Source organism: Scardinius erythrophthalmus (assembly GCF_964197995.2).
Source record: "Scardinius erythrophthalmus genome assembly, chromosome: 23".
In the NCBI taxonomy this organism is placed as follows: Eukaryota; Metazoa; Chordata; class Actinopteri; order Cypriniformes; family Leuciscidae; genus Scardinius; species Scardinius erythrophthalmus.
Genome location: NC_138243.1, coordinates 14015589 through 14043092, shown reverse-complemented (window position 1 = coordinate 14043092; position 27504 = coordinate 14015589). Strand labels below are relative to the sequence as shown.

The 27504-nt window shown below is 40.1% G+C and overlaps 2 protein-coding genes across 14 annotated transcripts in view; both read right to left on the bottom strand.

Moving 5' to 3' along the window:
* Positions 1-27504, bottom strand: part of LOC308684032 (protocadherin gamma-C5-like) — a gene marked incomplete at its 5' end in the record, with an annotated part of 159710 nt that overhangs the window by 62115 nt on the left and 70091 nt on the right. For 2 of the 13 annotated variants that reach the window (XM_081355027.1, XM_081355030.1), the window contains one exon: positions 24954-27429. The exons of 6 other annotated variants lie outside the window; for them this stretch is intronic. In XM_081355027.1, the coding sequence (XP_081211153.1) occupies positions 24954-27350 (2397 nt within the window). Of the gene's footprint in view, positions 1-351; positions 2906-4545; positions 6960-16594; positions 18802-20556; positions 22957-24953; positions 27430-27504 lie in introns of those variants that run through there. 5 more of the 13 variants (XM_081355028.1, XM_081355031.1, XM_081355039.1 and 2 more) reach the window with 4 other exon arrangements.
* Positions 10499-12878, bottom strand: LOC308684180 (protocadherin gamma-A11-like; the record flags this gene model as incomplete). The annotated part of the gene is given in 2 exon segments (XM_081355298.1): positions 10499-10550; positions 10552-12878. Coding segments are annotated over 2 exon segments (2379 nt in total).

Sequence of the window (27504 nt, the reverse complement as noted above, 5' to 3'; positions counted from 1 at the left end):
AAACAATATATTTCCTATTGACTTACTGGACAAAAAACTGTACAAAGCGGCACAGTGTATAGACCGACATTGAGCACAATTGTGAAACTGACTAACACACACAAACTTTCTGTAATTTATTATTATCATATTTGTGCACTTGTTTCATTTTTTTTTTTAATGCCAAAGATAAGTATGTCATAGATGTATACCCTTTCTTCAAAACAACTTTAAGCTGTAGTGCATAAATGTGCTGAACTTATATCATAGTCTAAGTTACAGAAATAAAAGCAAAAAGTATTACAACACTCCCTGGGCTCTTGTTAATTGAATCTTAATAAGTTAATTTTAAAACATCAAACAAGGTCTCACCTCTAAAGTCAGATCATCAACCTCCTCCTCCTTCTTTTCTCTCTGAACTGTCCCCAAACGACTCTGGCTCACCAGTGTGTTCTGACTGTAGGGCCTGACAAACTTCACGTCACTCATCCTTGAATCAGTGGTCCCGCACATTTCATAATTATACACATGCTGTAATGTGCCGTCTGCGTACACTGGAGGGTAATATGGAATTACAGGTAGATTTGCCCCTGATTTGAAAAATAACTTATTCTGCCTCCATCTGTAGATTTTCACTGAAATAATTGAAATAATTGAGACTATGAAGAGCAGGGAGACCACAGCAAGAGCCAAGACTAAATAAAAAGTCAGGTTGTCGTTATATTGTTTTTCATGCGTAAAGTCAGTAAACTCTGACAACACTTCAGGAAAGCTGTCAGCCACAGCCACGTTAATGGAGACCACAGCTGAGCGAGAGGGCTGTCCGTTATCCTCCACAACAACAGTGAGTTTCTGTTTGACAGCATCTTTATCAGTCACTTGTCGCACAGTTCTTATTTCTCCATTCTGTAAACCCACTTCAAACAGCGCTCTGTCTGTAGCTTTCTGTAGTTTATAGGAGAGCCAGGCATTCTGTCCAGAGTCCACATCAACAGCCACCACTTTAGTGACGAGATATCCAACATCTGCAGCACGAGGCACAATCTCAGCCACCACTGAACCGCCAGTCTGTACTGGATACAGAACCTGAGGAGCGTTGTCATTCTGATCTTGGATGATGATGTTTACAGTCACATTGTTTGATAAAGGAGGAGAGCCCCCGTCTTGAGCTTTGACTTGCATTTTGAACGATTTCAGCTGTTCATAATCAAAAGATTTTTCTGCATAAATTACTCCATTTTCTGAATTTATAGAAATGTAAGATGCCAAAGGTGCTCCATTCAAATCTCCATCGATAAGAAAATATGAAACCTTTGCATTTGGTCCCCAGTCCATGTCTTCTGCTTTGACAGTCAGAATAGTTGTAGATGGCGGGTTATTTTCAGCTATAAAGGCATTATATGATTCCTGTTTAAACTGAGGCGCGTGATCATTTACATCAGATATCTTAAGGTTCAAAATCTCTTTGCTTGAAAGAGGTGGGTTTCCCCCGTCTACAGCAGTTACAGTGATATTGTACTCTGCTGTCTGTTCCCTGTCTAGTTCTGAGTCTGTCACCAGATTGTAATAATTAGTTAATGAGGACATGATTTTAAAAGGAGAGTTCAGATCAATAGAACATGTAATCTTACTGTTGTCACCTGAATCCAGATCCTGTACATTTATCATTGCTATAACAGTTCCAGGTGCTGCGTCTTCAGATACTGCACTGGAAAAAGACATTATTGTAATTTTGGGCGTGTTATCATTTATGTCAATGACGTCAATAATTATCTCACTCGAGTCAGTCAAACCTCCGTGATCTTTAGCTTTGACTTTGATTTTAAACTGCTTGTGTTTTTCATAATCTATATCTCCTATGACTTTAACCTCACCAGAATCCGCATCAATGGAGAACAAAGCTTTTACCGCAGATGTCGCGTGCTCAAAATAGTACTGGATGCCGTGACTAGACTCATCAGCGTCGGTCGCACTGACTTTTGTTACGATTGTGCTTTTAGGAGCATTTTCAACAACTGATGTTTTATAAGACGACTGGCTAAACACAGGCGCATTGTCATTGACATCGAGAACAATGATATTAATCTGTACAGTTGCAGACCTTTGTGGTTTTCCACCATCAAAAGCCGTCAGAATTAAGTTATGATGCTTTTTCTTTTCTCTATCTAGGGGAGAATGAAGAACCATCTCGACGTTTTTACTGCCATCCTCACTAGTCAGAATGTGTAGCTTAAAATGATCGGTGGGTTGAAGAGTATATTTCTGTAGCGTGTTCACTCCCACGTCTGGATCTATTGCGCTCTCTAAAGGAAATCGCGCACCCAGTACCGCTAATTCGCTGATTTCTTGTTCAATTTTAGATTTCGGAAAGACGGGGCTGTTGTCATTGATGTCCTGTATGTCAACGGTAACTCGATAAAGCTCCATCGGATTATCAAAAATGACATCAAAACTGACACTACATGCTGATATCTCTCCACACAGCTCTTCTCTGTCAATTTTATTCTTAACAACCAGATGCCCGTTCTCCTTGTCCAGTCCAATGTACTCACTGCTGTCCGCCGTGAAAACACGCGCTTTTCCTGAAATCAGTCTCTTCGGCTCAAGCCCAAGGTCCGAGGCAATATTTCCAACAAACGAGCCCACTGGCATTTCCTCAGGTATAGAATAACGAATCTGTCCGTTCACACGAGAGGAAAATAAAGCCAACGCGCACACTGTATAGAAGAATAGCGACCCATGTAACCAGCCTTTTCCTCCCGACTCCATTTTTGAACAAAGATCGAGCAGAAGCATCCAAAAAAGCAAAATACGGTCAGTTATGTTTACAGCAAATTCCGTCTTCGTTCGGGTTAAAGAATCCGGAGGCCAATTTGAACTCGATTTGGTGGTCTGCTATGTAGCATCCGATGTTAGTTGTTGATGATATCTGAATTATGCCTCTGCTTTGGGTTTTGTTAAACGGAGGGATACAAGCACACACCAAAAAGACTACAGAGGTTGAACAGCGGCACTTAGAGTCCTAGATGCAGCACTACAGAATTGTCACTTCATCAAAAATATACAATCAAGGACTTAAAAGAGTTAAAAAGCATATATAAAGTTATGCGCTCTATTGTGTAACATGGCTCAAAGTAAAAAATAAAAAATAAATAAAACAAATTGTTGTCCTCTGTTAGGGGACTGAGGGGGTTGTGACAAATGCTTCACAGGTCGGAGCACCTAAACAATCCCGGAGACTGGGAGAGAAATTCGAGTTTAACCAGTTGTAACTTATGTACAAGGGTGAAATCCTTATACATGACCATGACGTTCCTAAGGTGACAGTGGAAGTTATAAGGCTCTGTGTAAAATAAATAAATAAATAAATAAATAAATAAATAAATAAAGTATTTAGGTAATAAAATCAACTTTTCACTTTTGGTTTACAATTTGATTGGTCATATTAAATACCAAAATGCATATCATCTGATTCAGCATATTTTCCTCTTTCATTTATGTAACATCTACTTAAAAAATATACATGTTTTTAAAAATGCTCGAGGAGATGGAAAGGGCTGTAACATGACTTTCTACATTTAATTCTACTGGGCTCAAAAAGACTGCACAAAATGAGATGGTGTACCAATATAGAATCTGCAAGTAAATGATAGTAGAGCTTTCCTCAGAACTAACTTTACTTTTCTAAGACACTTTTTAAAATTGTTTTGGTTCCACTTTATTTCGATAGTCCACTTAGACATTCTACTAAGTAACTATTCAACTACATGTCAACTTTCATTAGAGTATTAGTAGACTGTAGTAGACTGTCAGTATGACTGTTATGTTATGGTTATGGTTATGGTTATGGTTATGGTTAGGTGTTACTGTTCGGGTTAGTAGAATAAGTTGACTTGTAGTTGCCAAGTTACTTATAGTCAGTAGAATGTATGTTGGGGGACCAACAAAATAAAGTGTTAACAGATATTGAGCAGACAGTCTACTAATACTCTAATGACAGTTATTTGACATGTAGTTGCAAAGTTACTTATAGTTAGTAGAATGTCTAAAGTGGACTATAAAAATAAAGTGTTACCACTGTTTTTAACTGACTGGTCTTAAAGCCATTATTTATTGGTTCATATTTTTAAACCTAAGAAACTTTCACTTTATGAAATATTTTCATTGAAAAGTGTGTTTGTGCTATATTTCTTTTAAAATAAATGCCACTTGCTTTGATATTATGTTATATTATGCAAATACAGTACATTTAGAATTATGGCTTAAATGTCCAAATATATTTTGGGGCCACTATAAGTGAGATACAGTTGACACAACTGTGAGAGTGAAAAGCACATGCAAACTTAATATCAACGTAATATATTTGTACATATTTATTAAATTATTTTTACTCCAATTCCGAGTAATTAAATTAGGTATAACTTTCAACTTTAATTTGAAATATATATACTTGGGGAACTTACTGTATATCCAAGTTTGATACACAAAGTACAACACAAATACTGTTTTATTTTTCTCCATTTTAATTCAGATGAGATGATTTTAAAAAATCAAACAAGGTCTCACCTCTAAAGTCAGATCATCAACCTCCTGCTCCTTCTTTTCTCTCTGAACTGTCCCCGAACGACTCTGGCTCACCAGTGTGTTCTGACTGTAGGGCCTGACAAACTTCAAGTCACTCATCCTTGAATCAGTGGTCCCGCACATTTCATATTTATACACATGCTGTAATGTGCCGTCTGCGTACACTGGAGGGTAATATGGAATTACAGGTAGATTTGCCCCTGATTTAAAAAATAACTTATTCTGCCTCCATCTGTGGATTTTCACTGAGATGATTGAAATAATCGAGACTACGAAGAGCAGGGAGACCACAGCAAGAGCCAAGACTAAATAAAAAGTCAGGTTGTCGTTATATTGTTTTTCATGCGTAAAGTCAGTGAACTCTGACAACACTTCAGGAAAGCTGTCAGCCACAGCCACGTTAATGGAGACCACAGCTGAGCGAGAGGGCTGTCCGTTATCCTCCACAACAACAGTGAGTTTCTGTTTGACAGCATCTTTATCAGTCACTTGTCGCACAGTTCTTATTTCTCCATTCTGTAAACCCACTTCAAACAGCGCTCTGTCTGTAGCTTTCTGTAGTTTATAGGAGAGCCAGGCATTCTGTCCAGAGTCCACATCAACAGCCACCACTTTAGTGACGAGATATCCAACATCTGCAGCACGAGGCACAATCTCAGCCACCACTGAACCGCCAGTCTGTACTGGATACAGAACCTGAGGAGCGTTGTCATTCTGATCTCGAATAGTAATTTTCACTGTCACGTTACTACTGAGTGGAGGAGAGCCTCCATCTTGCGCTTTTACCCGGAAGTGGAAATGTTTCAGTGTCTCATAGTCAAAAGAGCGCATAGCTGTAATCACTCCACTGTCAGGTTGCACTGACACATATGAGGAGACAGAGACTCCATTAACAGTGCTGTCTTCTAGAATATAAGAAACACGAGCATTCTGATTCCAATCAGCGTCACTGGCTTTAACTGAAAATATAGAGACACCAGGTGTGTTATTCTCCACCACATAGGCCTCATAGTTAGTTTTCTCAAAGACAGGAGCATTGTCATTCACATCTGATATCTGTAGAGACAGAGAGGCGCTGCTGGAGAGCGCAGGCACCCCCTGATCAGAGCATGTGACACTGATATTGTATTCAGCATCTTTTTCTCTGTCCAGCTGCTGCTCTATACGCAGACTGATGAAATTGCTGGATGATGATGTCAGAGCAAATGGAATATTGTCATTTATGATACAGTGAATCTGGCCATTAACACCTGAGTCTGCATCATCTACTTTCATCATAGCAACAACTGTGCCTGGTGTGGAGTCCTCAGACACTGAGTTTGACATCGAGAGTAAGTTTATCACTGGTTTGTTATCATTAATGTCCAGCACATCAATAATCAGCTTACAGGAATCAGAAAGCCCCCCTTGGTCTTTAGCCTGGATACCAATCTGGTAGTGACTTGCCTTTTCAAAGTCGATTAGGCCATTTAAAGTAACTTCGCCACTATGCTGATCAATAATAAACATTTCTCGCACAATATCTTCTTTGCTTGCAATGTAGTACGTCACCTGACCGTAAGATCCTTCGTCTGCGTCAGTAGCACTGACTGTGGTCAGTTTAGTCCCTTTCGCTGCATTTTCAGTTAATGTGGCTTTATATACTTTTTGCGTAAATATGGGAGAATTATCATTAGCATCAAGTACAGTAACATCTATTTGAACAGTTCCAGACAACTGCGGATCACCGCCGTCAATGGCGGTTAGTAATAACGTAACCACTCCTTTCTTTTCTCTATCAAGAGGTCTTTGCAAAACCATCTCGACGTTTTTATCACCGCCTGGTTGACTGAGCAGTTCAAGGACAAAATGATCAGTTGGTTTAAGAGAATAGCTTTGAAGACCATTAACTCCTACATCCGCATCCACGGCTCCCTCCAGCATGAATCTCGCGCCCGGTACAGCCGACTCGCTGATTTCAAACTGAATTCGCCTTTTCTGGAAAGTGGGTGGATTGTCGTTTATATCCGTGATTTCAACCGTAATCGTGTATAATTCCATCGGGTTTTCCAAAATCAGCTGAAGGTGCAAAGCACACGGAGTCGTTTTCACACAAAGAGACTCGCGATCCATTTTCTCTTTGATGAGCAGCAATCCAGTGTCTTTATTGAGGCCAATGTATTCAGTACTGTCCCCTGTATATATGCGCGCTTTTCCTAACCTCAATCTGTGTAAATCCAAGCCCAAATCCTGCACGATATTTCCCACAGTGGAACCTTTAGCCATTTCTTCTGGAATGGAGTAACTGACCTGTCCGCGTGCCGAATGAAGCAGGAAGAAGGCAAACAATACCGAGTACCACATCACGACACCAGACATTTCCTCGGTAGCGCCAACAAACCATAAAAACGATCTTAACGATTTCCAAAAGGTGTGTTCTAATGGAAGAATGCTAAATGCAAATCCTATGAATCGGACAAAGTAAATGATGTCGCGTTTGTTTCAAGACACTCGGAAATAATAAACGATCCAAAAGCTTTCCCCTTTTCCTCTCTCACTGAAAATGGGGATGGGTTTAAAATACACACAGTTACTGTGTTACATTGACAAACAGCGGCCCTGTGAGTCTAAACCAAGCACTACAAATAAAATCACAGCAAAACTATAGCAGACAAGGGTTTTTGAAAATGTTTATGAAAAAAATAATAATAATAAAGAATACTGGAAGAAATGATTTTGAAAAATTTAGATTTTCTGGATAAATTATTTGATTTAGCAGATGGAAGGAAAACATTTAACCGTTTACTGTCTAATTTAAATAACTGGCATGACTATGTCGCTGTCCAAGAGGTGGTGCTGAAAGTAGACTAAATTAACATTTAATGAGACAACAAATAATAATAATATTTTCATTAATTATTCTGTACACTGTGAACAGGTTTGTTTTGTAACTTAGTATAAAGCATTTTTCTTACCGATGTCGAATATTCACCTTCCAAATCATTGTTTTTCTTGATTGTATGCTGCATCGTCTCAGTGAAACTCGGGTCCACCACTAACACACTCTGTCCACCGAGTGTCGAAAACTTACAGTCACTCTTCCTCGAGTCAGTCGTCATGCACACTTCATAATTATACCCGTGCGGCAGAGTTCCAGTGACTCCTGTGTCTGCGTAATGCGGTGGATAGTACGGAATAACAGGTAGATTGGAATGATAGAGGAAGCGAGACTGTCTCCATCTGTAGATCTTTACTGATATTATCACAACCACACAAGTGATAAATAGGAAAGAAACAGCAGCCAGTGCGAGAACTAAATAAAAAGTCAAGTTGTCGTTATATTGTTTTTCATGCGTAAAGTCTGTGAACTCTGACAACACTTCAGGAAAGCTGTCAGCCACAGCCACGTTAATGGAGACCACAGCTGAGCGAGAGGGCTGTCCGTTATCCTCCACAACAACAGTGAGTTTCTGTTTGACAGCATCTTTATCAGTCACTTGTCGCACAGTTCTTATTTCTCCATTCTGTAAACCCACTTCAAACAGCGCTCTGTCTGTAGCTTTCTGTAGTTTATAGGAGAGCCAGGCATTCTGTCCAGAGTCCACATCAACAGCCACCACTTTAGTGACGAGATATCCAACATCTGCAGCACGAGGCACAATCTCAGCCACCACTGAACCGCCAGTCTGTACTGGATACAGAACCTGAGGAGCGTTGTCATTCTGATCTTGGATTATAATGTCCAAAGTCACATTAGTGCTGAGAGGTGGAGAGCCTCCATCTTGCGCTTTTACCCGGAAGTGGAAATGTTTCAGTGTCTCATAGTCAAAAGAGCGCATAGCTGTAATCACTCCACTGTCAGGTTGCACTGACACATATGATGAGACAGAGACTCCATTAACAGTGCTGTCTTCTAGAATATAAGAAACACGAGCATTCTGATTCCAATCAGCGTCACTGGCTTTAACTGAAAATATAGAGACACCAGGTGTGTTATTCTCCACCACACAGGCCTCATAGTTAGTTTTCTCAAAGACAGGAGCATTGTCATTCACATCTGATATCTGTAGAGACAGAGAGGCGCTGCTGGTGAGCGCAGGCACCCCCTGATCAGAGCATGTGACACTGATATTGTATTCAGCATCTTTTTCTCTGTCCAGCTGCTGCTCTATACGCAGACTGATGAAATTGCTGGATGATGATGTCAGAGCAAATGGAATATTGTCATTTATGATACAGTGAATCTGGCCATTAACACCTGAGTCTGCATCATACTTTCATCATAGCAACAACTGTGCCTGGTGTGGAGTCCTCAGACACTGAGTTTGACATCGAGAGTAAGTTTATCACTGGTTTGTTATCATTAATGTCCAGCACATCAATAATCAGCTTACAGGAATCAGAAAGCCCCCCTTGATCTTTAGCCTGGATATCAAGCTCATAATGATTTGCTTTTTCAAAGTCGACTAGGTCATTTAAAGTAACTTCGCCACTATGCTGATCAATAAAAAACACATTTCGCGCAGAATCTTCTGTGCTTGCAATGTAATACGTCACCTGACCATTAGATCCTTCGTCTGCATCAGTAGCACTGACTGTGGTCAGTTTAGTCCCTTTCGCTGCATTTTCAGTCAGTGTGGCTTTATATTCCTTTTGCGTAAAGACAGGCGCATTATCATTAACGTCTAATACAGTAACATGTATTTGAACAGTTCCAGACAACTGCGGATCACCGCCGTCAATGGCGGTTAGTAATAACGTAACCACTCCTTTCTTTTCTCTATCAAGCGGTCTTTGCAAAATCATCTCGACGTTTTTATCTCCACTTGCTTTAAGTTGCTGTTCAAGGACAAAATGATCAGTTGGTTTAAGAGAATAGCTTTGAAGACCATTAACTCCTACATCCGCATCCACGGCTCTCTCCAACATGAATCTCGCGCCCGTTACAGCCGATTCGCTGATTTCAAAATGAATTCGCTTTTTCTGGAAAGTGGGTGGATTGTCGTTTATATCCGTAATTTCAATCGTAATCGTGTATAATTCCATCGGGTTTTCCAAAATCAGCTGAAGGTGCAAAGCACACGGAGTCGTTTTCACACAAAGAGACTCGCGATCCATTTTCTCTTTGATGAGCAGCAATCCAGTGTCTTTATTGAGGCCAATGTATTCAGTACTGTCCCCTGTATATATGCGCGCTTTTCCTAACCTCAATCTGTGTAAATCCAAGCCCAAATCCTGCACGATATTTCCCACAGTGGAACCTTTAGCCATTTCTTCTGGAATGGAGTAACTGACCTGTCCGCGTGCCGAATGAAGCAGGAAGAAGGCAAACAATACCGAGTACCACATCACGACACCAGACATTTCCTCGGTAGCGCCAACAAACCATAAAAACGATCTTAACGATTTCCAAAAGGTGTGTTCTAATGGAAGAATGCTAAATGCAAATCCTATGAATCGGACAAAGTAAATGATGTCGCGTTTGTTTCAAGACACTCGGAAATAATAAACGATCCAAAAGCTTTCCCCTTTTCCTCTCTCACTGAAAATGGGGATGGGTTTAAAATACACACAGTTACTGTGTTACATTGACAAACAGCGGCCCTGTGAGTCTAAACCAAGCACTACAAATAAAATCACAGCAAAACTATAGCAGACAAGGGTTTTTGAAAATGTTTATGAAAAAAATAATAATAATAAAGAATACTGGAAGAAATGATTTTGAAAAATTTAGATTTTCTGGATAAATTATTTGATTTAGCAGATGGAAGGAAAACATTTAACCGTTTACTGTCTAATTTAAATAACTGGCATGACTATGTCGCTGTCCAAGAGGTGGTGCTGAAAGTAGACTAAATTAACATTTAATGAGACAACAAATAATAATAATATTTTCATTAATTATTCTGTACACTGTGAACAGGTTTGTTTTGTAACTTAGTATAAAGCATTTTTCTTACCGATGTCGAATATTCACCTTCCAAATCATTGTTTTTCTTGATTGTATGCTGCATCGTCTCAGTGAAACTCGGGTCCACCACTAACACACTCTGTCCACCGAGTGTCGAAAACTTACAGTCACTCTTCCTCGAGTCAGTCGTCATGCACACTTCATAATTATACCCGTGCGGCAGAGTTCCAGTGACTCCTGTGTCTGCGTAATGCGGTGGATAGTACGGAATAACAGGTAGATTGGAATGATAGAGGAAGCGAGACTGTCTCCATCTGTAGATCTTTACTGATATTATCACAACCACACAAGTGATAAATAGGAAAGAAACAGCAGCCAGTGCGAGAACTAAATAAAAAGTCAAGTTGTCGTTATATTGTTTTTCATGCGTAAAGTCTGTGAACTCTGACAACACTTCAGGAAAGCTGTCAGCCACAGCCACGTTAATGGAGACCACAGCTGAGCGAGAGGGCTGTCCGTTATCCTCCACAACAACAGTGAGTTTCTGTTTGACAGCATCTTTATCAGTCACTTGTCGCACAGTTCTTATTTCTCCATTCTGTAAACCCACTTCAAACAGCGCTCTGTCTGTAGCTTTCTGTAGTTTATAGGAGAGCCAGGCATTCTGTCCAGAGTCCACATCAACAGCCACCACTTTAGTGACGAGATATCCAACATCTGCAGCACGAGGCACAATCTCAGCCACCACTGAACCGCCAGTCTGTACTGGATACAGAACCTGAGGAGCGTTGTCATTCTGATCTTGGATTATAATGTCCAAAGTCACATTAGTGCTGAGAGGTGGAGAGCCTCCATCTTGCGCTTTTACCCGGAAGTGGAAATGTTTCAGTGTCTCATAGTCAAAAGAGCGCATAGCTGTAATCACTCCACTGTCAGGTTGCACTGACACATATGATGAGACAGAGACTCCATTAACAGTGCTGTCTTCTAGAATATAAGAAACACGAGCATTCTGATTCCAATCAGCGTCACTGGCTTTAACTGAAAATATAGAGACACCAGGTGTGTTATTCTCCACCACACAGGCCTCATAGTTAGTTTTCTCAAAGACAGGAGCATTGTCATTCACATCTGATATCTGTAGAGACAGAGAGGCGCTGCTGGTGAGCGCAGGCACCCCCTGATCAGAGCATGTGACACTGATATTGTATTCAGCATCTTTTTCTCTGTCCAGCTGCTGCTCTATACGCAGACTGATGAAATTGCTGGATGATGATGTCAGAGCAAATGGAATATTGTCATTTATGATACAGTGAATCTGGCCATTAACACCTGAGTCTGCATCATCTACTTTCATCATAGCAACAACTGTGCCTGGTGTGGAGTCCTCAGACACTGAGTTTGACATCGAGAGTAAGTTTATCACTGGTTTGTTATCATTAATGTCCAGCACATCAATAATCAGCTTACAGGAATCAGAAAGCCCCCCTTGATCTTTAGCCTGGATATCAAGCTCATAATGATTTGCTTTTTCAAAGTCGACTAGGTCATTTAAAGTAACTTCGCCACTATGCTGATCAATAAAAAACACATTTCGCGCAGAATCTTCTGTGCTTGCAATGTAATACGTCACCTGACCATTAGATCCTTCGTCTGCATCAGTAGCACTGACTGTGGTCAGTTTAGTCCCTTTCGCTGCATTTTCAGTCAGTGTGGCTTTATATTCCTTTTGCGTAAAGACAGGCGCATTATCATTAACGTCTAATACAGTAACATGTATTTGAACAGTTCCAGACAACTGCGGATCACCGCCGTCAATGGCGGTTAGTAATAACGTAACCACTCCTTTCTTTTCTCTATCAAGCGGTCTTTGCAAAATCATCTCGACGTTTTTATCTCCACTTGCTTTAAGTTGCTGTTCAAGGACAAAATGATCAGTTGGTTTAAGAGAATAGCTTTGAAGACCATTAACTCCTACATCCGCATCCACGGCTCTCTCCAACATGAATCTCGCGCCCGTTACAGCCGATTCGCTGATTTCAAAATGAATTCGCTTTTTCTGGAAAGTGGGTGGATTGTCGTTTATATCCGTAATTTCAATCGTAATCGTGTATAATTCCATCGGGTTTTCCAAAATCAGCTGAAGGTGCAAAGCACACGGAGTCGTTTTCACACAAAGAGACTCGCGATCCATTTTCTCTTTGATGAGCAGCAAGCCAGTGTCTTTATTGAGGCCAATGTATTCAGTACTGTCCCCTGTATATATGCGCGCTTTTCCTAACCTCAATCTTTGTAAATCCAAGCCCAAATCCTGCACGATATTTCCCACAGTGGAACCTTTAGCCATTTCTTCTGGAATGGAGTAACTGACCTGTCCGCGTGCCGAATGAAGCAGGAAGAAGGCAAACAATACCGAGTACCACATCACGACACCAGACATTTCCTCGGTAGCGCCAACAAACCATAAAAACGATCTTACGATTTCCAAAAGGTGTGTTCTAATGGAAGAATGTTAAATGCAAATCCTATAAATCGGACAAAGTAAATGATGACGCGTTTGTTTCAAGACACTCGGAAATAATAAACGATCCAAAAGCTTTCCCCTTTTCCTCTCTCACTGAAAATGGGGCTGGGCTTAAAATACACACAGTTACTGTGTTACATTGACAAACAGCGGCCCTGTGAGTCTAAACCAAGCACTACAAATAAAATCACAGCAAAACTATAGCAGACAAGGGTTTTTGAAAATGTTTATGAAAACAAAAAAAACAAAAAAATAAATAAAGAATACTGGAAGAAATGATGTTGAAAATTTTTGACTTTCTGGAGAAATTATTTGATTTAGCAGATGGAAGGAAAACATTTAACCGTTTACTGTCTAATTTAAATAACTGGCATGACTATGTCGCTGTCCAAGAGGTGGTGCTGAAAGTAGGCTAAATTAACATTTAATGAGACAACAAATAATAACAATAATAATAATAACAATAATAATAACTATATATATATATATATATATATATATATATATATATATTATAAATACATTTACTGTTAATATTGATTTAAGTAAATATTTGAAATAATTTTCATGAATTATTCTGTACACTGTGAACAGGCTTGTTTTGTAACTTAGTATAAAGCATTTTTCTTACCGATGTCGAATATTCACCTTCCAAATCATTGTTTTTCTTGATTGTATGCTGCATCGTCTCAGTGAAACTCGGGTCCACCACTAACACACTCTGTCCACCGAGTGTAGAAAACTTACAGTCACTCTTCCTCGAGTCAGTCGTCATGCACACTTCATAATTATACCCATGCGGCAGAGTTCCAGTGACTCCTGTGTCTGCGTAATGCGGTGGATAGTATGGAATAACAGGCAGATTGGACTGAAAGAGGAAGCGAGATTGTCTCCATCTGTAGATCTTTACTGATATTATAACAACCACACAAGTGATAAATAGGAAAGAAACAGCGGCCAGTGCGAGAACTAAATAAAAAGTCAGGTTGTCGTTATATTGTTTTTCATGCGTAAAGTCAGTGAACTCTGACAACACTTCAGGAAAGCTGTCAGCCACAGCCACGTTAATGGAGACCACAGCTGAGCGAGAGGGCTGTCCGTTATCCTCCACAACAACAGTGAGTTTCTGTTTGACAGCATCTTTATCAGTCACTTGTCGCACAGTTCTTATTTCTCCATTCTGTAAACCCACTTCAAACAGCGCTCTGTCTGTAGCTTTCTGTAGTTTATAGGAGAGCCAGGCATTCTGTCCAGAGTCCACATCAACAGCAACCACTTTAGTGACGAGATATCCAACATCTGCAGCACGAGGCACAATCTCAGCCACCACTGAACCGCCAGTCTGTACTGGATACAGAACCTGAGGAGCGTTGTCATTCTGATCTTGGATTATAATGTCCAAAGTCACATTAGTGCTGAGAGGTGGAGAGCCTCCATCTTGCGCTTTTACCCGGAAGTGGAAATGTTTCAGTGTCTCATAGTCAAAAGAGCGCATAGCTGTAATCACTCCACTGTCAGGTTGCACTGACACATATGATGAGACAGAGACTCCATTAACAGTGCTGTCTTCTAGAATATAAGAAACACGAGCATTCTGATTCCAATCAGCGTCACTGGCTTTAACTGAAAATATAGAGACACCAGGTGTGTTATTCTCCACCACACAGGCCTCATAGTTAGTTTTCTCAAAGACAGGAGCATTGTCATTCACATCTGATATCTGTAGAGACAGAGAGGCGCTGCTGGAGAGCGCAGGCACCCCCTGATCAGAGCATGTGACACTGATATTGTATTCAGCATCTTTTTCTCTGTCCAGCTGCTGCTCTATACGCAGACTGATGAAATTGCTGGATGATGATGTCAGAGCAAATGGAATATTGTCATTTATGATACAGTGAATCTGGCCATTAACACCTGAGTCTGCATCATCCACTTTCATCATAGCAACAACTGTGCCTGTTGTGGAGTCCTCAGACACTGAGTTTGACATGGAGAGTAAATTTATCACTGGTTTGTTATCATTAATGTCCAGCACATCAATAATCAGCTTACAGGAATCAGAAAGCCCCCCTTGATCTTTAGCCTGGATATCAATCTGGTAGTGACTTGCTTTTTCAAAGTCGACTAAGCTATTTAAGGTGACTTCGCCACTATGCTGATCAATAATAAACATTTTTCGCACAATATCTTCTTTGCTTGAAATGTAGTACGTCACCTGACCATTAGATCCTTCGTCTGCATCAGTAGCACTGACTGTGGTCAGTTTAGTCCCTTTCGCTGCATTTTCAGTCAATGTGGCTTTATATTCCTTTTGCGCAAATACGGGAGAATTATCATTAGCATCAAGTACAGTAACATCTATTTGAACAGTTCCAGACAACTGCGGATCACCGCCGTCAATGGCGGTTAATAATAACATAACCACTCCTTTCTTTTCTCTATCAAGAGGTCTTTGCAAAACCATTTCAACTTTTTTATCACCGCCTGGTTGACTGAGCAGTTCAAGGACAAAATGATCAGTTGGTTTAAGAGAATAGCTTTGAAGACCATTAACTCCTACATCCGCATCCGCGGCTCCCTCCAGCATGAATCTCGCGCCCGGTACAGCCGACTCGCTTATCTGAAAATTAATTCGCTTTTTCTCGAAAGAGGGTGGATTGTCATTTATATCCGTGATTTCAACCGTAATCGTGTATAATTCCATCGGGTTTTCCAAAATCAGCTGAAGGTGCAAAGCACACGGAGTCGTTTTCACACAAAGAGACTCGCGATCCATTTTCTCTTTGATGAGCAGCAATCCAGTGTCTTTATTGAGGCCAATGTATTCAGTACTGTCCCCTGTATATATGCGCGCTTTTCCTAACCTCAATCTGTGTAAATCCAAGCCCAAATCCTGCACGATATTTCCCACAGTGGAACCTTTAGCCATTTCTTCTGGAATGGAGTAACTGACTTGTCCGCGTGCCGAATGAAGCAGGAAGAAGGCAAACAATACCGAGTACCACATCACGACACCAGACATTTCCTCGGTAGCGCCAACAAACCATAAAAACGATCTTAACGACTTCCAAAAGGTGTGTTCTAATGGAAGAATATTTAATGCAAATCCTATGAATCGGACAAAGTAAATGATGTCGCGTTTGTTTCAAGACACTTGGAAATAATAAACGATCCAAAAGCTTTCCCCTTTTCCTCTCTCACTGAAAATGGGGCTGGGTTTAAAATACACACAGTTACTGTGTTACATTGACAAACAGCGGCCCTGTGAGTCTAAACCAAGCACTACAAATAAAATCACAGCAAATCTTTAGTAGACAAGGTTTTTTGAAAACGTTTATGAAAAAATAATAATAATCAAGAATATGTGTAGTAATGATGTTAAAAAAAATATAGATTTTCTGGAGAAATGTTTTGATTTAGCTGATGGAAGGAAAACATTTAACCGTTACTGTCTAATTTAAAAATGAATGGCATGACTATGTCGCTGTCCAAGATGTGGTGCTGAAAGTAGCCTAAAATATTATTGTTTTAAATAAATGCTTGATATAATTTTAATTAATTCTCATGAACACTGTGATTTTGTTTGTTTTGAAATTGAGTATAAAAAATAGTCTTACCAATGTCGAATTTTCACTTTCCAAATCGTTATTTTTCTTGATAGTATGCTGCATCGTCTCAGTGAAACTTGGGTCCACCACTAAAACACTCTGTCCACCGAGTGTAGAAAACTTACAGTCACTCTTCCTCGAGTCAGTCGTCATGCACACTTCATAATTATACCCGTGCGGCAGAGTTCCAGTGACTCCTGTGTCTGCGTAATGCGGTGGATAGTACGGAATAACAGGCAGATTGGACTGAAAGAGGAAGCGAGATTGTCTCCATCTGTAGATCTTTACTGATATTATCACAACCACACAAGTGATAAATAGGAAAGAAACAGCAGCCAGCGCGAGAACTAAATAAAAAGTCAGGTTGTCGTTATATTGTTTTTCATGCGTAAAGTCTGTGAACTCTGACAGCACTTCAGGAAAGCTGTCAGCCACAGCCACGTTAATGGAGACCACAGCTGAGCGAGAGGGCTGTCCGTTATCCTCCACAACAACAGTGAGTCTCTGTTTGACAGCATCTTTATCAGTCACTTGTCGCACAGTTCTTATTTCTCCATTCTGTAAACCCACTTCAAACAGCGCTCTGTCTGTAGCTTTCTGTAGTTTATAGGAGAGCCAGGCATTCTGTCCAGAGTCCACATCAACAGCAACCACTTTAGTGACGAGATATCCAACATCTGCAGCACGAGGCACAATCTCAGCCACCACTGAACCGCCAGTCTGTACTGGATACAGAACCTGAGGAGCGTTGTCGTTCTGATCTTGAATAGTAATTTTCACAGTCACGTTACTACTGAGTGGAGGAGAGCCTCCATCTTGCGCTTTTACCCGGAAGTGGAAATGTTTCAGTGTCTCATAGTCAAAAGAGCGCATAGCTGTAATCACTCCGCTGTCAGGTTGCACTGACACATATGATGAGACAGAGACTCCATTAACAGTGCTGTCTTCTAGAATATAAGAAACACGAGCATTCTGATTCCAATCAGCATCACTGGCTTTAACTGAAAATATAGAGACACCAGGTGTGTTATTCTCCACCACACAGGCCTCATAGTTAGTTTTCTCAAAGACAGGAGCATTGTCATTCACATCTGATATTTGCACATGGAGAGAGACACTGCTGGATAGCGCGGGAACTCCCTCATCAGTACATATTACACTGATATTATACTCAGATTCTCTCTCTCTGTCCAGTTCTTGCTCTGTTTGCACGCTGAAGAAACTGCTAGACTGAGATGTAATGGCAAAGGGAATATCCTCACTTATGAAACACTGAACCTGGCCATTTACACCTGAGTCAAGATCATCAACATTTAGCATTGCAACAACAGTACCAGACTTGGACCCTTCAGATATGGAATTGGAATTAGACACGATATTAATACTAGGTGGATTATCATTAATATCCAACACATCAATAATTACTTTGCATGCGTTAGTGAGTCCTCCTTGATCTTTTGCCTGAATGTTAAGCTCATAATGGCTCACTTTTTCATAATCAACTGGACCATTTAATACTAGTTCACCAGTTTTTTCGTTAACAAGAAACATGTCGGCCACATTACTGGCCATTGTGTCAGATATGTAATACGTCACCACACTATTAGATCCTTCGTCTGCATCAGACGCGCTCACGACTGTTAATATAGTATCCTTTAGTGCGTTTTCTGTAATGGTGGTTTTATATACCCTTTGTGCAAACACAGGAGCATTATCATTAATATCTAACACAGTAATGTGTATTTGTACAGTGCCAGAGAGCACTGGATTGCCTCCATCAAAGGCTTCTAACAACAAAGTAAATGAGCTTTGCGTTTCTCTATCAAGTGGTCTTTGTAAAATCATCTCGACATTTTTACTACCATCTTCTTGGCTGTGCAATTCAAGCCGGAATTTATCAGTCGGTTTCAGAGAGTAACTCTGAAGACCATTTGTTCCTACATCCGGATCGAAAGCTCCCCCGAGCATAAACCCAGCTCCAGCCACCGCCGATTCGCTGATCTCGAATCTAAAGTCCTTTTTCTGAAAACTGGGAGCGTTATCATTTATATCTTTGATTTCGATTGTAATGGTGTAAAATTCCATCGGGTTGTCCAAAATCATTTGAAGATGCAAAGCACACGGAGTTGTTTTTGCACAAAGGGACTCGCGATCCATTTTCTCTCTGATAAGCAGCAAACCCGTGTTTCTGTTCAGTTCGATGTATTCCGTGCTGTCTCTCGTATATATTCGCGCTTTCCCTGATTTCAGTCGTTGTAAATCCAAGCCCAAATCCTGCGCAATGTTTCCCACCATCGATCCTTTTGCCATTTCTTCTGGAATGGAGTAACTGACCTGTCCTCGCGCTATGTGAACCAGAATACTCAAAAACAGCACCGAATGCTGTATCATTGCATCAGGCATTGTCTCAACTGCACAGATGGTTAAAACAATACAACAATCGATCAGTGTATCCTTTAAATATATATATAAAATACCACGTACATTCGCTTGGGTTATCCGTGTACACGACAATGGGTGTTGTAGAAAATCCGCGCAAGAGAATAATTTCTGAGGTGGTGGCTTCTCATCCTTTCTCTCTGATATGTTGTGATGCTGGGGTGGATATGTAAAATACAGTTTCTCCACAGTTTGTCGACGAACAGCGGCCCTCTGAGTGTAAATTGGGAATTGCATTTCAAATTGATTATTTTCTAGGCGCATATCATAGTGCATAAAACTATTTTTGAAAACCCCAGCTGATTAAACAAACCAAATACATATGTTGGAAGTAGAAAAGAAAATATGAAGAATAAATCAATATGCAACCAACGATGAGATTAACAAAATTATAATACGTGGAGGTACAGCACATAATTAGTAAGACCAAAGTCCTCTATTCAGCAGCCTATAACTTTTCCAAAGAGGCGCTGTTCAGCGAAAGCGGTGCTGAACAGTCAAATTTCCCTTTCGTTTTCATGAAATAATTCCTGATCATATACTTGAACAAACTTTAACAAATGCGGCATAGCCCATGGCTGTGTGCATTGTGCACAATACCACGCTGCTGGGAAGTTTCATCATCAAGTAATTTTTGTTTTTTAGCGCGATGCAATAGTCTCAGTGACGCCTTTGTTCATCACTTAAACAGTGTGACCTAATTCGTCCTCAAACCACCTGTCAAGCACACTTACAAATGATACAAAATGAGCTGAGTTTCATTCTAACAAACATATTAATATAACAGCACCCATGGCAGTTATACAGCCTTACGCCTGTCTATATTGTCTGATACAATTTCAGATTATTTCAGTCAGACCTGGCAATTAGCAACACAGCGAGAAACAAACACCGATTCCAAATTTTTCAACACCCTGAAACTTTTCTAAGTGCAAGATGCATGTATTAGAATTAAGAAGACCGTGATATGATTGTTTATAAAAAATAAAAATAAAAAAAATAAAAAAAACATTGACATTGAGATCACTTGCTTGTGTTCGCACCAGGACAAAGCATGACAGAGAAAGTGTATTTTGTTTTACTTTACACATAACAAGGTGGTACTTTGAATATAATGACTTGAAAATGTTAATCGTATTAACGTACTTATAAGATGTGTATGATGTGATGTGTCTGCAGGAATAGACAAAACGGAGGGCAAAAGGAAATATTCAGTTAGGTGTTTACTACAGTGTTGTGATCGGGTGGGATATAATGCAGGAATTGTATTGCCTCATTGATAAATATTTAACTTATATTTTGTTTATTGATTTCAGAAAAAAATACATTTCCATAGCTAACGCACCACCAGTTACTCGTGAGTTCTGAGTAAGTATATTTATTTACGGTCAACTTTAACCTTAAAAAAAAAAAAAATGATATAGGCCTATATATATTTACGGGCAGCTTATATATAGCTGCTTGCCGTTATATTAGTTGTATTTTCAGTTTAAACGAACAAACAACTAGTAGTCTAACCATAACTTTCTTACCGATTCTGTAGACCCGAGACCGTCGATGGAGTTATTTTTCTTGATTGTATGCTGCATCGTCTCAGTGAAACTCGGGTCCACCACTAAAACACTCTGACCACCGAGTGTAGAAAACTTACAGTCACTCTTCCTCGAGTCAGTCGTCATGCACACTTCATAATTATACCCGTGCGGCAGAGTTCCAGTGACTCCTGTGTCTGCGTAATGCGGTGGATAGTACGGAATAACAGGCAGATTGGACTGATAGAGGAAGCGAGATTGTCTCCATCTGTAGATATTTACTGATATTATCACAACCACACAAGTGATAAATAGGAAAGAAACAGCGGCCAGTGCGAGAACTAAATAAAAAGTCAGGTTGTCGTTATATTGTTTTTCATGCGTAAAGTCTGTGAACTCTGACAACACTTCAGGAAAGCTGTCAGCCACAGCCACGTTAATGGAGACCACAGCTGAGCGAGAGGGCTGTCCGTTATCCTCCACAACAACAGTGAGTTTCTGTTTGACAGCATCTTTATCAGTCACTTGTCGCACAGTTCTTATTTCTCCATTCTGTAAACCCACTTCAAACAGCGCTCTGTCTGTAGCTTTCTGTAGTTTATAGGAGAGCCAGGCATTCTGTCCAGAGTCCACATCAACAGCCACCACTTTAGTGACGAGATATCCAACATCTGCAGCACGAGGCACAATCTCAGCCACCACTGAACCGCCAGTCTGTACTGGATACAGAACCTGAGGAACGTTGTCATTCTGATCTTGAATAGTAATTTTCACTGTCACGTTACTACTGAGTGGAGGAGAGCCTCCATCTTGCGCTTTTACCCGGAAGTGGAAATGTTTCAGTGTCTCATAGTCAAAAGAGCGCATAGCTGTAATCACTCCGCTGTCAGGTTGCACTGACACATATGATGAGACAGAGACTCCATTAACAGTGCTGTCTTCTAGAATATAAGAAACACGAGCATTCTGATTCCAATCAGCATCACTGGCTTTAACTGAAAATATAGAGACACCAGGTGTGTTATTCTCCACCACACAGGCCTCATAGTTAGTTTTCTCAAAGACAGGGGCATTGTCATTCACATCTGATATCTGCACACGGAGAGAGACACTGCTGGATAGCGCGGGAACTCCCTCATCAGTACATATTACACTGATATTATACTCAGATTCTCTCTCTCTGTCCAGTTCCAGCTCTGTTTGCAAGCTAACGAAACTGCTAGACTGAGATGTAATAGCAAAGGAAATATCCTCACTTATGAAACACTGAACCTGGCCATTTACACCTGAATCAAGATCATCAACATTTAGCATTGCAACAACAGTACCAGACTTGGACCCTTCAGTTACTGAATGGGAACTTGACAGGATTTTAATACTAGGAGAATTATCATTAATATCCAACACATCAATAATTACTTTGCATGCGTTAGAGAGTCCTCCTTGATCTTTTGCCTGAATGTTAAGCTCATAATGGCTCACTTTTTCATAATCAACTGGACCATTTAATATTAGTTCACCAGTTTTATCGTTAACAAGAAACATGTCGGCCACATTACTGGCCATTGTGTCAGATATGTAATACGTCACCACACTATTAGATCCTTCGTCTGCATCAGACGCGCTCACGACTGTTAATACAGTATCCTTTAGTGCGTTTTCTGTAATGGTGGTTTTATATTCTTTTTGTGTAAACACAGGAGCATTATCATTAATATCTAACACAGTAATGTGTATTTGTACAGTGCCAGAGAGCACTGGATCGCCTCCATCAAAGGCTTCTAACAACAAAGTAAACGAGCTTTGAGTTTCTCTATCAAGTGGTCTTTGTAAAATCATCTCGACATTTTTACTACCATCTGCCTGATTGTGAAATTGAAGCCGGAATTTATCAGTCGGTTTCAGAGAGTAACTCTGAAGACCATTTGTTCCTACATCCGGATCGAAAGCTCCCCCGAGCATAAACCCAGCACCAGCCACCGCCGATTCGCTGATCTCGAATCTAAAGTCCTTTTTCTGAAAACTGGGAGCGTTATCATTTATATCTGTGATTTCGATTGTAATCGTGTATAATTCCATCGGGTTGTCTAAAATCATTTGAAGATGCAAAGCACACGGAGTTGTTTTTGCACAAAGAGACTCGCGATCCATTTTCTCTCTGATAAGCAGCAATCCCGTGTTTCTGTTCAGTTCGATGTATTCCGTGTCGTCTCTTGCAAACAGTCGCGCTTTTCCTGACTTTAAACGTTGTACATCCAAGCCCAAATCCTGCGCAATGTTTCCCACCATCGATCCTTTTGCCATTTCTTCTGGAATGGAGTAACTGACCTGTCCTCGCGCTATGTGAATCAGAAGCGTCAAAAACAGCACCGAGTGCTGTATCATTGCATCAGGCATTGTCTCAACTGCACAGATGGTTAAAAAAATAATACAACAATCGATCAGTGTATCCTTTAAATATAGGAAATTCCAAATGCAGACATTAACTCCGTAGACGACGACGAGAGATGAATAGAAGCATCGTGTAGGAAAAATATTCGCGGTGGCAGCTATACTGCTTTTTTTTTTTCTCCGTGGTATTGTGTGATGCTGGGGGTTGGTCTGTGAAATACTGTTTCTCCGCTGTTTGTCGACGAACAGCGGCCCTCTGAGTGTAAATAAAGAACTGCATATCAAAATTAGAACCTTACATCTAAGAAGCATTTTATCAACGAATATTATTTTCTAGGCCTATATCACACTGCAAATATCATACGCAGAATGCCATACTTTGTTCCAGGACCTTTTGCTGATTAAATAAAAAATATAGGTCCCACTTTATATTAAGTGGCTTTAAGTACTATGTACTTGCATCGAAAAATAAGTACAATGTACTTATTGTGTTCATGTTGTGTTGCAAAACACTTTGCTGCTATTGAGGTGTATTACGGGTAAAGTTAGGGACAGGTGTGGTGGTATTGGTAGGTTTAAGGGTGGGTTAAGGTGTAAGGGAAGGGTCCACGTGTAATTACAAATGTGATTACATAAATTAATTACCACTGTAATTACATAAATTAATTACCGCTGTAATTACATGCAGGTATTTTCAAAATATAAGTACAATGTAAAAACATGTACACAATAAGTCCATTGTATCAAACTATTAATTTCAATGTAAGTACATATAGTACTTAAAGCCACCTAATATAAAGTGGGGCAAAATTATAATGCGCAACACACAAAAAAGACCATAGTCCTCTTTAATAGTTGCCCTTCATCTAACGAGGCGCTGTTCAGCACAAGTGGTGCTGAACGGTGTCAAAGTTCCCTTGCGTTTTTATTTTCTCGATAATTCACTTGAACAAATCTGAACATGTTGTCTATATAGACCTACATCAAACATAAAACGCTGTTGGTCATTTATGATATCATTTGTTCTATTTACCACAATACATAATTTTATTCACTTGTTTGTCCACGACCAAAACATTCTAAAGAATGAATAGGCTTAGGCTGCATAGCAAATCATAGGGTCACTCTCTTCTGGCATACATTTAGCTAAGAATCATATAACAATTCCAACACTTTACAGGGATGAATTTCATGATCCCAATAAAACTCAGTCTAATCTCTATGTTCCACAAAGTTAACATATGTACAGCCACACTTCCTCGAATCAGTTGTCATGCACACCAAAACAATTATGGACGAGATTTCCAGTTCCTTGTCAAACAAGCAGATGAATATAACAGCACATATGGCAGTTATGAATATAACAGCACCAAAAGGCTATTGTTTGATACAGTCTCAAAAAATTGTAGCCTGGCAGTAAGCAACATGGCAAGCAATAAACAAAAAGATCTTTGTTTCCAACATGTGGAAACTTATAATTATGAGATACTTTCATAGAATTTGAGAAAACCAATGGAGTATCATGCCAATCCATAACTATTGTATGTTTTTACAAATTTGTAGAAAATTCATATAAATCTCATTCGTATGTTTTGTATTTGTTCAGGTTAAGGGGTTCAGGTTATGTTGGCATGACGATGGTGAGAATGTAAGTTTTGTTTTACATTTATACCATAGATGGAACAAGTTAGTGCTTGTGTAAATATTAATGCTATATGCACTTGTAAGGTGAGAATGTTGTGATTATACAGTATATATCCAGACATATAGTATTTTCATAGACAATGCAGATTAGTGTAGGTCATATTCAGTTCTATAGTCAATGCAGGTATTTGAGAGATTCAGTTACTGATTTCACTTACATTCAGGTTATTAATTCGGACACCTTGCACTTTATTTAAGTGTTCTTAGCCTATTTATTTGTTTATAGTATACTTAGTTGGCCTTGTATTACTTTTTCAGTTAAAATAAAAATAACAATAATGGTCTAACCAAAACTTTCTTACCAATTCTGTAGACCCGAGACTGTCGATGGAGTTATTTTTCTTGATAGTATGCTGCATCGTCTCAGTGAAACTCGGATCCACCACTAACACACTCTGTCCACCGAGTGTAGAAAACTTACAGTCACTCTTCCTCGAGTCAGTCGTCATGCACACTTCATAATTATACCCGTGCGGCAGAGTTCCAGTGACTCCTGTGTCTGCGTAATGCGGTGGATAGTACGGAATAACAGGCAGATTGGACTGAAAGAGGAAGCGAGATTGTCTCCATCTGTAGATCTTTACTGATATTATCACAACCACACAAGTGATAAATAGGAAAGAAACAGCAGCCAGAGCGAGAACTAAATAAAAAGTCAGGTTGTCGTTATATTGTTTTTCATGCGTAAAATCAGTGAACTCTGACAACACTTCAGGAAAGCTGTCAGCCACAGCCACGTTAATGGAGACCACAGCTGAGCGAGAGGGCTGTCCGTTATCCTCCACAACAACAGTGAGTTTCTGTTTGACAGCATCTTTATCAGTCACTTGTCGCACAGTTCTTATTTCTCCATTCTGTAAACCCACTTCAAACAGCGCTCTGTCTGTAGCTTTCTGTAGTTTATAGGAGAGCCAGGCATTCTGTCCAGAGTCCACATCAACAGCAACCACTTTAGTGACGAGATATCCAACATCTGCAGCACGAGGCACAATCTCAGCCACCACTGAACCGCCAGTCTGTACTGGATACAGAACCTGAGGAGCGTTGTCATTCTGATCTTGAATAGTAATTTTCACAGTCACGTTACTACTGAGTGGAGGAGAGCCTCCATCTTGCGCTTTTACCCGGAAGTGGAACTGTTTCAGTGTCTCATAGTCAAAAGAGCGCATAGCTGTAATCACTCCACTGTCAGGTTGCACTGACACATATGATGAGACAGAGACTCCATTAACAGTGCTGTCTTCTAGAATATAAGAAACACGAGCATTCTGATTCCAATCAGCATCACTGGCTTTAACTGAAAATATAGAGACACCAGGTGTGTTATTCTCCACCACACAGGCCTCATAGTTAGTTTTCTCAAAGACAGGAGCATTGTCATTCACATCTGATATCTGCACATGGAGAGAGACACTGCTGGAGAGCGCGGGAACTCCCTCATCAGTACATATTACACTGATATTATACTCAGATTCTCTCTCTCTGTCCAGTTCCTGCTCTGTTTGCACGCTGAAGAAACTGCTAGACTGAGATGTAATAGCAAAGGAAATATCCTCACTTATGAAACACTGAACCTGGCCATTTACACCTGAATCAAGATCATCAACATTTAGCATTGCAACAACAGTACCAGACTTGGACCCTTCAGTTACTAAATGGGAACTTGACAGGATTTGAATACTAGGAGAATTATCATTAATATCCAACACATCAATAATTACTTTGCATGCGTTAGAGAGTCCTCCTTGATCTTTTGCCTGAATGTTAAGCTCATAATGGCTCACTTTTTCATAATCAACTGGACCATTTAATATTAGTTCACCAGTTTTTTCGTTAACAAGAAACATGTCAGCCACATTACTGTCCATTGTGTCAGATATGTAATACGTCACCACACTATTAGATCCTTCGTCTGCATCAGACGCGCTCACGACTGTTAATACAGTATCCTTTAGTGCGTTTTCTGTAATGGTGGTTTTATATTCTTTTTGTGCAAACACAGGAGCGTTATCATTATTATCTAACACAGTAATGTGTATTTGTACAGTGCCAGAGAGCACTGGATTGCCTCCATCAAAGGCTTCTAACAACAAAGTAAACGAGCTTTGCGTTTCTCTATCAAGTGGTCTTTGCAAAATCATCTCGACATTTTTACTACCATCTGCCTGATTGTGAAATTGAAGCCGGAATTTATCAGTCGGTTTCAGCGAGTAACTCTGAAGACCATTTGTTCCTACATCCGGATCGAAAGCTCTACCGAGCATAAACCCAGCACCAGCCACCGCCGATTCGCTGATCTCGAATCTAAAGTCCTTTTTCTGAAAACTGGGAGCGTTATCATTTATATCTGTAATTTCGATTGTAATCGTGTATAATTCCATCGGGTTGTCTAAAATCATCTGAAGATGCAAAGCACACGGAGTTGTTTTTGCACAAAGAGACTCGCGATCCATTTTCTCTCTGATAAGCAGCAAACCTGTGTTTCTGTTCAGTTCGATGTATTCCGTTTTGTCTCTTGCAAACAGTCGCGCTTTTCCTGACTTTAAACGTTGTACATCCAAGCCCAAATCCTGCGCAATGTTTCCCACCATCGATCCTTTTGCCATTTCTTCTGGAATGGAGTAACTGACCTGTCCTCGCGCTATGTGAATCAGAAGCGTCAAAAACAGCACCGAGTGCTGTATCATTGCATCAGGCATTGTCTCAACTGCACAGATGTTTAAAAAAATAATAATACAACAATCGATCAGTGTATCCTTTAAATATAGGAAATTCCAAATGCAGACATTAACTCCGTACACGACGACGAGAGATGAATAGAAGCATCGTGTAGGAAAAATATTCGCGGTGGCA